At 57.0% G+C, this 16,217-nt stretch overlaps 1 protein-coding gene across 1 annotated transcript in view; it reads right to left on the bottom strand.

The window, feature by feature from the left end:
- Window positions 1-16,217, bottom strand: part of PSMA6 (proteasome 20S subunit alpha 6) — an 80,334-nt gene that overhangs the window by 20,502 nt on the left and 43,615 nt on the right. The window contains exons 3-5 of the mRNA XM_085627441.1: window positions 13,091-13,172; window positions 4,564-4,719; window positions 3,413-3,591 (exon numbers count right to left, since the gene is read on the bottom strand). Of these exons, the coding sequence (XP_085483567.1) occupies window positions 3,413-3,591; window positions 4,564-4,719; window positions 13,091-13,172 (417 nt within the window). The remainder of the gene's footprint in view (window positions 1-3,412; window positions 3,592-4,563; window positions 4,720-13,090; window positions 13,173-16,217) is intronic.

The raw sequence follows: 16,217 nt of genomic DNA, 5'->3' as shown, positions 1-16,217 counted from the left end.
AGAGCTGGTTACGTTACAAGAGAAAAGTGGTACAAAATAGGACATTACAAAGAAAAACAGGAGACTAAAAATGAAGGGTACACAAACAAAATCCAACACAGCACGCAGGGGTGAGGAATGTACAAGAAAAAATACAACTTTACAATGAAGAGCGAACTTCCCAGAGGGGCCTGAGAATGAAAGGATTAGTTCTGGAAGGGTCTAAGGAAGAGCAGAGATGTGAGCTCAGCTTTGAAGGCCGGGTAGAGGACCCACAGAATGCAGACAAGCAGGCTGCTGACGTCACCACTGCACCGTGCACTTCCTGGGGACTTCCAGCGCAGGGACGTGCGAGGATGAGAAAGCGAAAACACTGCAGGAGCAAAGTGTACAGTACAGCAGTGCACCCCCTTCCGAGAAAAGAGGAGCCTCACAGGGGGCGGGGGGGCAGTCTGCACAGAGAGGAGGGAGGGGAACTTTCGCAGAGCAAGGGGGGGGGGCAGGCTGAGCAGAGAGCAAGGGGGGGCAGCCTGAGCAGAGAGCAAGGAGGGGGGGGGGGCAGCCTGAGCAGAGAGCAAGGAGGGGGGGGGCAGCCTGAGCAGAGAGCAAGGAGGGGGGGGGCAGCCTGAGCAGAGAGCAAGGAGGGGGGGGGGGCAGCCTGAGCAGAGAGCAAGGAGGAGGGGGGGGCAGCCTGAGCAGAGAGCAAGGAGGGGGGGGGGCAGCCTGAGCAGAGAGCAAGGAGGGGGGGGGCAGCCTGAGCAGAGAGCAAGGGGGGGGGGGGCAGCCTGAGCAGAGAGCAAGGAGGAGGGGGGGGCAGCCTGAGCAGAGAGCAAGGAGGGAGGGGGGGGCAGCCTGAGCAGAGAGCAAGGAGGGGGGGCAGCCTGCACAGAGAGCAAGGAGGGGGGGGGCAGCCTGCACAGAGAGCAAGGAGGGGGGGGCAGCCTGCACAGAGAGCAAGGAGGGGGGGCAGCCTGCACAGAGAGCAAGGAGGGGGGGCAGCCTGCACAGAGAGCAAGGAGGGGGGGCAGACTGCACAGAGAGCAAGGAGGGGGGGGCAGACTGCACAGAGAGTCGGTGCAGAGGGGAGGGGGGGGGAGGAGCAGCCTGCGCAGAGAGCAAGGAGGGGGGGCAGCCTGCGCAGAGAGCAAGGAGGGGGGCAGTGGGGGGATAGCCGGCGGGGAGGGGCAGCCTGCGCAGAGAGGAGGGAGAGGGGCAGCCTGAGCAGAGAGCAGGGGGGGGGCAGCCTGAGCAGAGAGCAGGGGGGGGGCAGCCTGAGCAGAGAGCAGGGGGGGGGGGCAGCCTGAGCAGAGAGCAGGGGGGGGGGCAGCCTGAGCAGAGAGCAGGGGGGGGGCAGCCTGAGCAGAGAGCAGGGGGGGGGGCAGCCTGAGCAGAGAGAAGGAGGGGGGGCAGCCTGAGCAGAGAGAAGGAGGGGGGGCAGCCTGAGCAGAGAGAAGGAGGGGGGGCAGCCTGAGCAGAGAGCAAGGAGGGGGGGCAGCCTGAGCAGAGAGCAAGGAGGGGGGGCAGCCTGAGCAGAGAGCAAGGAGGGGGGGCAGCCTGAGCAGAGAGCAAGGAGGGGGGGCAGCCTGAGCAGAGAGCAAGGAGGGGGGGCAGCCTGAGCAGAGAGCAAGGAGGGGGGGGGCAGCCTGAGCAGAGAGCAAGGAGGGGGGGGCAGCCTGAGCAGAGAGCAAGGAGGGGGGGGGCAGCCTGAGCAGAGAGCAAGGAGGGGGGGGGCAGCCTGAGCAGAGAGCAAGGAGGGGGGGGGCAGCCTGAGCAGAGAGCAAGGAGGGGGGGGGCAGCCTGAGCAGAGAGCAAGGAGGGGGGGCAGCCTGAGCAGAGAGCAAGGAGGGGGGGGCAGCCTGAGCAGAGAGCAAGGAGGGGGGGGCAGCCTGAGCAGAGAGCAAGGAGGGGGGGGCAGCCTGAGCAGAGAGCAAGGAGGGGGGGCAGCCTGAGCAGAGAGCAAGGAGGGGGGGCAGCCTGAGCAGAGAGCAAGGAGGGGGGGGGCAGCCTGAGCAGAGAGCAAGGAGGGGGGGGGGCAGCCTGAGCAGAGAGCAAGGAGGGGGGGGGCAGCCTGAGCAGAGAGCAAGGAGGGGGGGGGCAGCCTGAGCAGAGAGCAAGGAGGGGGGGGCAGCCTGAGCAGAGAGCAAGGAGGGGGGGGCAGCCTGAGCAGAGAGCAAGGAGGGGGGGGGCAGCCTGAGCAGAGAGCAAGGAGGGGGGGGGCAGCCTGCGCAGAGAGCAAGGAGGGGGGGGGCAGCCTGCGCAGAGAGCAAGGAGGGGGGGGGCAGCCTGCGCAGAGAGCAAGGAGGGGGGGGGCAGCCTGCGCATAGAGCAAGGAGGGGGGGGCAGCCTGCGCAGAGAGCAAGGAGGGGGGGGCAGCCTGCGCAGAGGAGGGGAGGGGGCAGCCCGCGCAGAGGAGGGAAGGGGCTGAGGAGAGGGGGCAGCCCGCGCAGAGGAGGAGAGGGGAGGGGGCACTAAAGGCCGAGGGTGCTGCCACCTCGCCACGAAAGAACCAGACTCCGCTCTTCACCTGCACAGGACAGAAATGTGTACAATTCCAATTCCTGCTACAGGCCAGACGAAGAAAGGCGGCTGCACACAGTGGCGGCTCTTGCACGGACGAGTGTCGCCGCGCTGCTTTTTAGCAGTGGAAAGGAAAGGAAATATAAAATGATAATAACCGAGTTATCACCTTATGTTTCCTTTGCAGGCGGGCTCAGCTGCTCTCCTCTTGGGCAGGGGAGGATTGGTTTGCCCACTCCTAAGTGCGCAATGACTTTTGGGTTGGCCTTCTCCGGCCGCCCAAACCAGTCAAGCACATTTACCCCGTTCTCCTTGCAGGCTGCATTACAGCCTGTGAGGAGAACAAGCCCAGGCTCCCATTCACCGATTGAGCATCCCACCAGGACGCTCAGAACCATTCACAACGCTGCATCACGGCGTTGTTATTGGTCAGGGAAGCCTGGCCTCCTATCCCACGAGGAGAACAGAATCAAGGAGCAGAGACGCAGCGGTGGGACCAGCGGCAGGGTAAGTGTTGTATATATTTTTTCCCCATTGTGCTACCTCGCACCCTCCCCACGTGTCATGCCGCCAGCCACTGGCTGCACCCCCAACCCTGAAGAAGAGAGATACATTTTCTGCCGCAATGGGGGGGGGGGGGGGGGGGGGGTATGGGAGGCAGGACATCAAACACTCGCTGTCGGCCAGGGGGCCTGGGGGGGCACACATGCCAACGGCCAGGGGGTGCACATGCCACCAGCTGGGGGGCCTGGGAGGGGGGCACCCTTGCCGCCGGCTAGAGCAAGGGGAGGCACAGTTTCCGCTGGCCAGGGTGGCACAAGGGGGGGGGGGGGCACACACTTGCAGCTGGCCGGGGGGGCAAGGGAGGGGCCACACACTTGCTGCCCACCGGGGGCATCCACTTGCTCCCACTCACCTCCACGGTCTGCTCGAAGCTCCAGTCGTATTTCTTCTTCACTTTCTTCTCCAAGAAGCTGGTGGCCTCGGTTTGTTTTACACCGGCGGCGGTGGCTTTGAAACCACAGTAGTAGCCAGCGGGGTCACACTTGTACACCTGGGCCCCGTGCTCCTCGTCCACTCCCATGAGAATCATACCTGCAGAGAGGAGACAAACAGATGAACACCTTCCAAGTCACAAGGACCCCCTGCAATGAAGCCATCAGCTCTACTCCAGTCTTGCCAACAAACACCAGAGGAGACACCTCGGCTCCTTAGCCACATCCAAAGCTCAGCCACCATCCCTTACAACCTCCTGGTCCGATGACCCTGCTGCACCTAGTTGCATCCTCCAATAGTCACTCCCACACCCAATGTTCACAGACACTAGGGAACTCCTGCCTTATTAAGGGTCACCGTCAGCTCACGCCAATGCTTCATGAAACCGGTCTTTGGCCGTCGTGAACACGGACGCCAGACCAACGACAATCAACCAGATCCAAAACCGCGTGCGAAGGAGCACAAGTGACGCAACTACCAGTGAAGCTAGCGTTACCTGGGATGAAAACCTACTCCTATCCTTCACGTGGTACAATTTAGTAACCCTCTCTAAATCAATCAACCCACACTCCTTCCCAAGAGGTCCATCTTTACTCCTCCCCTGCTTCACGTGGTACAGGTTAGTAGCCCTCTCTAAATCAATCAACCCACACTCCTTCCCAAGAGGTCCATCTTTACTCCTCCCCTGCTTCACGTGGTACAGGTTAGTAGCCCTCTCTAAATCAATCAACCCACACTCCTTCCCAAGAGGTCCATCTTTACTCCTCCCCTGCTTCACGTGGTACAGGTTAGTAGCCCTCTCTAAATCAATCAACCCACACTCCTTCCCAAGAGGTCCATCTTTACTCCTCCCATGCTTCAAGTGGTACAGGTTAGTAGCCCTCTCCCAAGCCGCACTCCTTCCCAAGAGACCTGCCTTTCCTCCTCCAATCCTTCAACTGGTACAGGTTAGTGCCCTCTCCAAACAACACTCCTTCTAAAGAGGTCCATCCTTCCGAGTCCCATCCCACCCCTGGTTCACTCAGGCGGCCACCTAAACAGCCACCCCCACTGAGTCACGCGAGTACTCACAGCAGCCGAGAGGCCTCATCTCTGCATTCTGCGTGTACACCTGCGAGATGTCAGCCATCCTCTTGCACAGCATGTCCACGGGGATCTCGTAGCCATATTTGTACTTCCAGTTGGCAGCTTCGTAGCGCGCCCTTTGCACCTGGGAGCGACTGTCAGCTGGGAGGAAAGAGATGCCAGGTAAGGGCAATGGAATCAGTAACCTCCCCATACCTCAACCCTCAAACCAAGCTCCTCAAAGGTCACCCTCGAGACAATCGGTGCCCATGTACATGACATGCATCTACAGGAGTATCACAGCATCAACCCAACAGGAGAAACTCACCGCCACAGAGTAACACTGGCTCATACCTCCTGTGGAACAGACCCGACAGGTAGAGCAGAGCACAAACCCACAGCATGCGCTCTGCAAACACCCCAGACGAGAGGGAGACAGACTGCAAACAGCATCCAAAGATGGGATCCTGGGGAGGGATGGGGCGGCGAAGGGAGGGAGCAGGTGTTAGCTCTGCAGAACTCAGGAGCCAGAAAGGAGACACCACAAGCAGGTAAAAGGAGATAGTAAACGAGAGACTCCAGTGAGAGCTGGGATAAAGAGTGCAGCACCAAGGGAGAGAAACACGGCAGGGAGAAGTCTGGAGACAAACAGGCAGGCTACAAGCAGGCTTTGGAGAGGAGGAAAGAAAGCAAGAGACTGCACACAGAGCTCGAGAGAGAGAGAGAGTGAAAGAAGGGGAGTGCAGGCAGAGCAGAGGCGTCTTCATGCACTGATGGGACCGGGTGGCTGCTGGCCTCTCATCTTGCACTGCTGCCAGAACACGCTGAATGATCTTGAGGGGTCGATAGCCCACATGGAGATACTTTGGGACACTGTGCACTGTGTGTAATCTGTTTATAAGCTTGTGATAGGGAAGCTGTCCCTGTTCATGGAGTCGCTGCACCAGCTGATGTTCACAGCTCAGACATCTGTCCAGCTTGGTGGAACAATACCTGTCCCAACTGAACGTAGGAACCTGCACGATGCCTGCACTGCGCCCGGCACTACCTTGGTGCACGTGTGAAAATGTTTGCTGCAATCAGGACTCGATGTACCTCAATTACCTTAAAGGACGGCTACGATTTGGGGGTCCCACAGGTGCTGCAAGCAAGAATGGGGTTTGAGGGAAAGGGTTATCTTGACTCCACCCAGGATTCCCCATCACTAGTGCGTCCCCATCAGAGGGACTCAGAAAGGCTAATGTTACTTACCCAGTAAGCATCTGTTCTAGGTATGTGGAGCTGTAGATTCACATGCTTTGCGTACTCCTGCCATCTAGTGTTGGGTCCAGATGTTTGCAAGTTGTTTTTCTTCGAAGAAGTCTTTCCAGTCATGAGGTAAGGCGGTGACTCCTTTCGGTGATAGTGCGCATGGACTCCATTGTTAGACCGCAGAGGGCGAGAATGCAGTTAGTAAGTGTAGAGATGTCCATGCGCATGTTTGTAAACTGAGAACTGCAACAACTACAGGAGACCGGTGAGGCGGGTGGGCGCATGCGAGTCTACAGCTCTACATGCCAAGAAAAGATGCTTACTTGTTAAGTAACATTATCCGTTCGAGGCATGTGAGCTGTAGGTGACATGCATTGCATAGACCATACAGCAGTATACTCCCAAAGCAGTGGCTAGCTTGTAGTTTGAAACAGTGTTTTAAGTACTGCCTGACCTACATTAGATTGTTGCCACGTGAACACATCTACACAATACTGTTTGGTGAATGCGTGCAGTGTAGACCATGTTGTTGCCTTACAGATGTCAGCTAGGGGAATATTCCCTAAGAAGGCTATAGTTGCCCCTATTTTGCGAGCGGAATGTGCGCTAGGGGGTATAAGCAAAGTTTTTTTTGCTTTCACACAACAGGTCTGATACATTTCACGTTCGATCTTGAAATGCCCGATTTAGATATGGGATTGCCTTTGTGTGGGCGAGAGAAAGCAACGAAGGCACGCTTTGTTTTGCGAAAATCTTTTGTTCTTTCCACGTATTATAGTAGAGCTCTGACATCAAGTGTGTGTAGAGCTAGTCTTGCTACAGAATCAGGTCGAGGAAAAACCACAGGTAACAAGTGATTGATATGAAAAGGCAGAAGCTACTTTAGGATTGGTTCGAAGAACTACTCTGTCTTTGTGAAGCTGAAAAAAGGGCTCTTGTATAGCTAATTTCTGGAGTTCAAAGTCTTCTTATTGAAGTGATTGCAATGAGGAAAGCAAGCTTCCATGAGGGGAATTGAAATTGACACCTGTGCAATGGTTCAAATGGTGGACCCATGAGCCTTGTAAGGACTATGTTCAAGTTCCGTACCGGTGCAGGTGGAGCTCTTGGTGGTATTACTCTTTGTAGTCCTTCCATAAAGGCTTTAATCACTAGTACTCTGAACAGAGATAGGTGTTGTCTGTTTTGTAGCTGTGCAGCTACTGCTGCTAGATGCGGTGGCATCGATGTATAGGCTAGTCCAGATTGCTGTCAATGTAACGGATGACGTTTTGCACAGAAGCATTGAGGGGATTGATATTGTTCCAATAGATAACAAACCGTTTCCATTTTGCTGCATAACATACCCTAGTGGTAGGCTTTCTAGACTTTTAGGATATTCATACAGTCTGGTGGTAATTGTAAATAACCCAACTAAGACATCAGGAGCCAGATCGCCAGGTTGAGTTCTTTGGGATTTGGATGCCTGATTTCTCCGCGGCTCTGAGGGAGGAGACTGGAGGTGAGATGCAGCTTTTGCTGTTAAGCTACTGAGAGCTCCAGCAGGGCGGTGAACCAGGGCTGACATGCCCATGTTGGAGCTATGAGAATTGGTGTGAGGGACGTTTGCCGAACTTCCAAACTACCAGTGGAATGAGTGAGAGAGGCGGAAAAGCATAGACAAATATCCCTGACCAGTTCATCCTTAGGGCATTGCCTTTGGTGAGGGGTGTGGGAAGCGGAGAATTCTGCCTGTATTGAGAGAGGCTGGAACTCTTAGTGTCTATGGTGGCTCCCAGATAGGTTTGTGTGTTGGAATGTTGTAGATGAGACTAACACGTTCACTGTAAACCGCAGTTGGGGTAATAAGTGAATCGTGGCTGGAGTGTGTTGGAGACACTTTTAGTAAGCGATTGCTTTGATTGGACAGTCGTCCAGGTATGGGAAGACATGTATATGCCGTCTTCTCAGATGAGCTGCGACTACTGCCAGGCATTTGGTAAATACTCTGGGAGCAGTGCCGACTCCAAACGGTAGTACTTTGAATTGGTAACGTTGACCCACTATCACAAATCCAAGATATTTACGATGAGGGCTGAATTGGAATGCGGAAATATGCTTCCTTTAAGTCTAGAGTGGACATGAAGTCGCCCTGCTATAGGAGTGGGAGCACTTGTTGAAGTGTCACCATGTGGAAATGTTCTGACAGTATGTAGTGATTTAGTTCTCTGGGCGTTGGCACTACATCAATGATTCCCGCCTGGGCGGCTACTCGCATACCAGAGGCGTCTAATAAATTTTGACTCCGTCAGGAGGGGGAGCATCTCCAGAGGTTTGCGAATTGGCCTGTTTATGGGCATTAGAGACCACCAGCGAGTCTAGTGGTAACTGCCCCTTAATAAAGGCTGGATCTGACAGAGCAGGCTTGTATTTCTGGTCCATCCTGGGAGTGAGAATACGAGCACGAACAGGGTCTTTGAATAGGTCATCGGCACGTCTCATCATACCTTTGAGCTTAGGGGGAGTCTGACCAGATCTGTGTGTACTACTGAGAGTTTCAAACAAGAAATCCTCTAGGGATTCTTTGTTTAACTGTACCCCGTGATTTTGACCCACACGACCGAAGCCGCTGAAACCGAACTCTCCTGGCATTGGCCATGACCTCAGAATCCAGGGTATACAAACCCTTTCTTTACATAGAAACCCCTATACGTGACCACCCGCCCTGAGGAAGCCCTAGGCCAGATGGCCATCTAGAGGGCGAAACACGTGTTGGCTGAGCCATTTTCTCTCTTTTTCCTACCTGACGAATAAAGCATAAATATATGACCAACACCACCGGATCTATTTTCACTAATTTGGATATTTTATCCTGAATAACTCAAAAACTTATAACTATAGCCCAGCTACTACCACAAACCCCGTGATTTTTTGTAGCTCCAGCAAGTAATTCTGAATACCCTACATAGTCGTCAGGAGGGGAAGGCTTTGCAGGGTAAAGGTCTGGGTCACTGTCTGTAGGTGAATCAGTATTATAGTCTTTCCAGAGATCTACAGGTAAACGAGTATCTCCATCATGATCGTCATCAGGCTGAGGTGGTGGCGAGTTAGTCAGTGTGATAATTAAATGTTCTGATGCTGGAGAAGGTGGTGAATGTGCAGGAGGACGTGGTGGAGGAGGGTTAGTACCAACATCCTTCCTCTTTAAAGGAATCGTATAATAGAATGTCCTCGGACTCAGGTTAGCGCTTCTGAGGCAGATTGGTAACAAGATGTCCCGATTCAAAGTTAATGTAATGTTCTGTTAGTTTTGGGTCCGATTTGGGAGGTGGGACATCAAAAATCGTATCCTGCAGCTTTGAAGGAGCATTTTTTTGGTTTCAGCGCGAGGAATTCGGCACCAGGTTGGAATGACTTTTAGGCGCGGATGCTTTGGGTTCCGAAGCAGTTTGATTTCGGCTCCGAAACAGTCTTCAGCTGCAAGCCTGAATGTTTCGGCTCAATGCCTGTCTTTGGCAGTTTCGATCCCGACCTGGAATGCTTAATGTGTTTCAGTGCCGAGCCGACAGGCGGGGCGTCAAACATCTTCTCGTGCCGACTGCGGCCCGGAGGTGGGACTGAAGCCTTTTGCTTGGTCAGAGTTGGATTTCTGGGCAAGGGGTTTTCAGTACTCACAGGACGTTGACCTTGCGGTATGTACTCTTCCGGAATCTGACTCCAACATGGAATAGATACAGGCTCTTCCTGCCCCTCTTCAGCCCCTTGTGCATCAAATTCTTCTTGCTCTGAATCTTCACCAAAGATATCCGACATGTATTAGACGTTCTGCACGCGTCGCGTGGCACCGAGGAAATAATTTGAATGGAGTCTGTTCCATCGACTGCAAGGTGGACCAGTGTGGTAGGCCCGAAGGCCTTCCATGAGTCTTCCAACCGAAATAGAAATTTTGTTCGACCAATATGATACGCAGGGAAGTGGGATACCCGTACGAAACAATACCGACACGGGTATAGTGGATAGCGCACTGAGGGAAACCAGGCTTCATCTGCCCACATCTCTTAGTGGTGTCAGCAGGCTGCTGCAGAGGGCATCTGCCCACTGCTCCCACATCCCCTAGTGGTGCCAGCAGGTTGCTGCTGAGTGGATCTGTCCACTGCGAGCGAGTCTATGGCTACTGAGGCTTGGTCACTTGCATCCACACTTAAAAGTTGTTTGTGAAACTGAGCTGAAACTGCCGCTCTGCCTGGTTATCAGGTGCTGTCCTCTGGTGTGCAGGACAGCCACAAGGAGCTCTGGACTAGAACTGAACTCCACTGAGGGCTTCTGGTCACAGTCCGGATTTCAAGGGTAGCAGGAGGTACAGACCACAGCCGGGTCACATACGCAGAGGTGTCATTCGAGTGGTCTCCAAATATTGAGGCACATGAGATCCTCACAGCAGGATCTGGCAGCGGCGCTTCTTCTAGATTTCTATAGAGAATGGTACTCACCTGCACGCTATTTTACTTGTAAAGCGATTGTTCGCAGAGCTTCTTGGCGCCGAGAGGGGACACAAGAGCAGACCTAACCTTACATATACCATGGATTAAAAGACAGTGGTCCCAGCCCTGTGGCTCAGTGCCAAGACATCCAACGCTTTGCAGCTGCTCTTGCAAAGGACGGGCCCCTGAACGAGCGGCTCTAGGAATGGAAAGCAAGAGGTGGTCTGCGCATCCTAGGACATGGGCAGGCTGGCGAGAAGGAGGGGCGCTCCTCATGTATGTAAGATGCCCAGAGTCTTGAAGGGCCGCCAATGAAGAGATGTCACGGGGTCATAGGTGGCCTTCAGGACCTTCGACAACTCAAGCGGCAGCATCACAAGTCAGCGGTACACCAGGGAGATGGGTTGCTGGTGACACCAGGTAAGTAGTCAACATCAAGTCCAGATAAAAGAAGGCCCTTCAAGGCCACGATGTTTAGGTGTTCTGGAGAACTGAAGATCTTCAGGATACATAGCTGAGTACACCTGAGCGTCTGTCCGATCCAGAAACATTCCTGGGTGGCGCATGGATGCGGGGGGCATGTCTACTGGCCACAGGAACTAGTCCTATGCGACCTCTCATGAGAGGTCTGCTATGTCTCAGTGTCGGGAGGATTGACGGCCTCGAACTATTGGCCACCTCTACCCCTGCACATCCCACCACCCACTACTTGGGTAAGGAGCAAATGCCTGGCTTTATTGAATTGGCTCCCTTGAAGGGACGAGCTGGGTGCGATCCTTGAAGGGGACAGACCGACGGCAGCTGGGTGCGATCCTTGAAGGGGACAGACCGACGGCAGCTGGGGGCGATCCTTGAAGGCGACAGACCGACGGCAGCTGGGTGCGATCCTTGGAGGGGACAGACCGACGGCAGCTGGGGGCGATCCTTGGAGGGGACAGACCGACGGCAGCTGGGGGCGATCCTTGGAGGGGACAGACCGACGGCAGCTGGGGGCGATCCTTGGAGGGGACAGACCGACGGCAGCTGGGGGCGATCCTTGGAGGGGACAGACCGACGGCAGCTGGGGGCGATCCTTGAAAGGGACAGACCGACGGCAGCTGGGTGCGATCCTTGAAAGGGACAGACCGACGGCAGCTGGGTGCGATCCTTGAAGGGGACAGACCGACGGCAGCTGGGTGCGATCCTTGGAGGGGACAGACCGACGGCAGCTGGGGGCGATCCTTGAAGGCGACAGACCAACGGCAGCTGGGTGCGATCCTTGAAAGGGACAGACCGACGGCAGCTGGGTGCGATCCTTGGAGGGGACAGACCAGCTGGGTGCGATCCTTGAAAAAGGACAGGCTGACGAAAAGGGTGCGAAGCTTGAAGACGACAGACAGACGAGCTGGGTGTGAAGCTTGCATGGGACAGACTAACAAGCTGGGTGCGATCCTGGAACGGGACAGACCGACGAGTGGAATGCTCCTGGATTTGGTGGCGTGCATACGACACGGAGGGTTGTACGACATCAGAACGCAGGGAAATACAGAGCATACCGTAACCACGCTTTTTTTACCCATTTTTTTTTTACGATGCTTATGCTTTTACGATGTATCAGATTACCACGCATTGTTTAAATAAAACCAATGTATTTATGGGGGAAAAGCCCACCAATTTACCATAAATGTGTTGAAAAGGCATGCGTTGTAAAATCATACACGTGGTAAAAACATGTGTGCTGAAAATGCATGATAAAGTCATAACGTGGTAAAAACCGCATTGTAAAGGCCGTTTCCCCCACTGAGCGGAATGCGCCTGGATTTGGTGGACTGCACGTAGGGTGCATACTCCGCTGTGGATTTGGTGGAGTGCACGTAGGCTGCACACTCCGCTGTGGATTTGGTGGAGTGCACGTAGGCTGCACACTCCGCTGTGGATTTGGTGGAGTGCACGTAGGGTGCACACTCCGCTGTGGATTTGGTGGAGTGCACGTAGGGTGCACACTCCGCTGTGGATTTGGTGGAGTGCACGTAGGGTGCACACTCCGCTGTGGATTTGGTGGAGTGCACGTAGGGTGCACACTCCGCTGTGGATTTGGTGGAGTGCACGTAGGGTGCATACTCCGCTGTGGATTTGGTGGAGTGCACGAGGGTGCACACTCCACTGTGGATTTGGTGGAGTGCACGAGGGTGCATACTCCACTGAGTGGAATGCGCCTGGATTTGGTGGAGTGAAAGGTAGGGTCTTGTCGCTCTGCTCTCATTGGATGCGGCGATGGATGATGGATTGATTGACTGGTTTGCATAGTCAGTGCTGGATGCAGAGGCTGAGCTTCAAACAACCACTGCCAGAGGCTGACCTGCAGTGCACACTGTTCCCCTCAATAAAGAACCAAACATGTACCCAGGACAGTCCCCACTTCACGTCCACCTGATGGAGCACACGGGCCACCACATGCACCCAACTGTGGAGAGCTCCCACACCCAGGAGACACCCAACCATAAGTGCACCCCACCCTGGAGAGCTCCCACACCCAACCATAACTGCACCCCACTCTAGAGAGCTCCCACACCTAGAGGACACCTAACTGTCCCCCCCACCCCCCTGTGGCGAGCTCCCACACCCAGAGGACACCCAACCATAACTGTACCCTACCCTGGAGAGCTCCCACACCCAGAGGACACCTAACCATAACTGTACCCTACCCTGGAGAGCTCCCACACGACCCCAACCATAACTGTATCCCACCCTGAAGAGCTCCCACACCCAGAGGACACCTCTAACCGTACCCGTACCTCCACTCTGACAAGCCCCCACACCCTCGGGGCACCTCATTACCATACCTGTCATCCCCGTCATCACACAGCCGATGGTGTCCGTGATGCGGAAGAGGTGGGTCACCGTGCTGTAATCCAACAACTTGTCCTAAAGAGACAAGAAAAACACATGAAGTGACACACTATGGGGCAGGTTGTGAACACTGAACACTGTGTGTACATCACACTGGATGCAAGGGGGGGAGAGAGGGAGGCAGTACACACCCGCACAGTGCGCACCTACACTGGGTGCGAGGGGGGCAGCAAACACGGCACACTGTGTGGTGTGCACCTTACACTTGGTGCCGTGTTTACGGTCTCCCTTGTGCACTCAGTGTGCTCCTCACACTGGGTGCAGGAAACAGTGCGCGCCTTACACCGAGTGGGGGGGGGGGGTAAACACACACAGCCCAGCACGAACCACTGGATGCAAGGGAGGGAAGGAGGCAGTAAACACCCGCAGTGTGCACCTTACACTGAGTACAAGGGGGTGCGGGGGTAAATACGCACACAGTGCGCTTCTTACACTGGGCCTTACACTGGGTGCAAGGGGGGAGGCAGTAAACACGCACAGTGTGCACCTACACTGGGTGCGAGGGGGGCAGCAAACACGGCACACTGTGTGGTGTGCACCTTACACTTGGTGCCGTGTTTACGGTCTCCCTTGTGCACTCAGTGTGCTCCTCACACTGGGTGCAGGAAACAGTGCGCGCCTTACACCGAGTGGGGGGGGGGGGGGGTAAACACACACAGCCCAGCACGAACCACTGGATGCAAGGGAGGGAAGGAGGCAGTAAACACCCGCAGTGTGCACCTTACACTGAGTACAAGGGGGTGCGGGGGTAAATACGCACACAGTGCGCTTCTTACACTGGGCCTTACACTGGGTGCAAGGGGGGAGGCAGTAAACACGCACAGTGTGCACCTACACTGGGTGCGAGGGGGGCAGCAAACACGGCACACTGTGTGGTGTGCACCTTACACTTGGTGCCGTGTTTACGGCCTCCCTCGTGCACTCCGAGTGCTCCTCACACTGGGTGCAGGGGTAGGGTGCAGGAAACAGTGCGCGCCTTACACCGAGTTGGGGGGGGGGGGGGGTAAACACACACAGCCCAGCACGAACCACTGGATGCAAGGGGGGGGGGGGAAGGAGGGAGGGCTGCAGTAAACACCCGCAGTGTGCACCTTACACTGAGTACAAGGGGGTGCGGGGGTAAACACGCACACAGTGCGCTCCTTACACTGGGTGCAAGGGGGAGAGGCGGTAAACACGCACACAGTGCGCTCCTTACACTGGGTGCAAGGGGGAGAGGCGGTAAACACGCACACACACACACACAGTGCACCTTACACTGGGTGCAGGGGTTTGGGGGGGGGGGGGGGGGAGGGGGGTAGACAGGCACACAGCCTCAGGGTCCAGACACGCGCTCCATCTTCAAGAAGCGGGAAATCCCCGACTGGGAGTTTCCATCATCAGGAACAAAACAGCAGCAGCTCAGGGAGGACCCGGAGGACGAGGGGCCCCGCGGATCCCGCAGAGAGGGAGGGCCCTACAGAGATATCTTAAGAGACGATGAGGGGGGCCTGCAGCCGGGGGCCCTGGGAAAAGCACGGGCGGGGAGCTGCAACCAAGGCGCCAGAGATGCAGGGGGGGAGGGGGGGGGGGGAGGGGCTACAGCCAGGGCGCCAGAGATGCACGGGGGCCTGCAGCCAAGATACACTGGGTGGGGGAGGGCCTACAGCCAGGGCCCCAGAGACATGTACGGGGGACCTGCAGCCAGGGCTCCAGAGAGATGCAGGGGGGGGTGTAGCTGCAGCCAGAGCCCCAGAGGGAAGCACGGGGTGGGGGGGGGGGGGCTACAGCCAGGGCCCCAGAGACATGTACGGGGGACCTGCAGCCAGGGCTCCAGAGAGATGCAGGGGGGGGTGTAGCTGCAGCCAGAGCCCCAGAGGGAAGCACGGGGTGGGGGGGGGGGGCTACAGCCAGGGCACCAGAGATGCACGGGGGCCTGCAGCCAAGATACACTGGGTGGGGGAGGGCCTACAGCCAGGGCCCCAGAGACATGTACGGGGGACCTGCAGCCAGGGCTCCAGAGAGATGCAGGGGGGGGTGTAGCTGCAGCCAGAGCCCCAGAGGGAAGCACGGGGTGGGGGGGGGGGGGGCTACAGCCAGGGCACCAGAGATGCACTGGGTGGGGGGCGGGGGGGGCTACAGCCGGGGCACCAGAGATGCACTGGGTTGGGGGGGGGGGGGGGGGGGGGGGAAGGGTCTACAGCCAGGGCCCCAGAGACATGCACGGGGGCGGGGGGGCTTCAACCAGGGCCCCAGAGATGCACGGGGGCGGGTGGCCAGGGCTCCAGAGTGATGCACGGGGGACGGGGGGGTAGCTGCAGCCAGTGCCCCAGAGAGAAGCATGGGGTGGGGGGGCTATAGCCAGGGGTGCTACAGCCAGGGCACCAGAGAGATGCACGGGGTGCGGGGGGGCCTACAGCCAGGGCCCCAGAGACATGCAGTGGGGGAAGGGGCCCTACTGCCAGGGCCCCAGAGGCATGCACTGGGTGGGGGAGGGGCTACAGCCAGGGCCCCAGAGACATGCACGGGGTGGGGGAGGGGCTACAGCCAGGGCCCCAGAGGCATGCACGGGGTGGGGGAGGGGCTACAGCCAGGGCCCCAGAGACATGCACGGGGTAGGGGGGGGCTACAGCCAGGGCCCCAGAGACATGCCGGGGGGGGGGGGAGGGGCTACAGCCAGGGCCCCAGAGAGATGCAGGGGGGGGGTGTAGCTGCAGCCAGTGCCCCAGAGGGAAGCACGACGTGGGGGGGCTATAGCCAGGGGGACTACACCCTGGGCACCAGAGATGCACTGGGTGGGGGGGGGGGGAGGGTCTACAACCAGGGCCCCAGAGATGCACGGGGGCCTGAAGCCAGGGCTCCAGAGAGGTGCAGGGGGGGGAAGGGGGGAGGGGGTAGCTGCAGCCAGTGCCCCAGAGGGAAGCACGGGGTGGGGAGGCTATAGCCAGGGGGGCTACAGCCAGGGCACCAGAGAGATGCATGGGGTGGGGGAGGGCCTACAGCCAAGGCCCCAGAGGCATGCATGGGGTGGGGGAGGGCCTACAGCCAAGGCCCCAGAGACATGCATGGGGTGGGGGGAGG

This window comes from Triturus cristatus, chromosome 9, assembly GCF_964204655.1.
Source record: "Triturus cristatus chromosome 9, aTriCri1.1, whole genome shotgun sequence".
Lineage (NCBI taxonomy): Eukaryota > Metazoa > Chordata > Amphibia > Caudata > Salamandridae > Triturus > Triturus cristatus.
The sequence above is the reverse complement of the archived record's forward strand: the minus strand, read 5'-3'. Positions and strand labels throughout refer to the sequence as shown.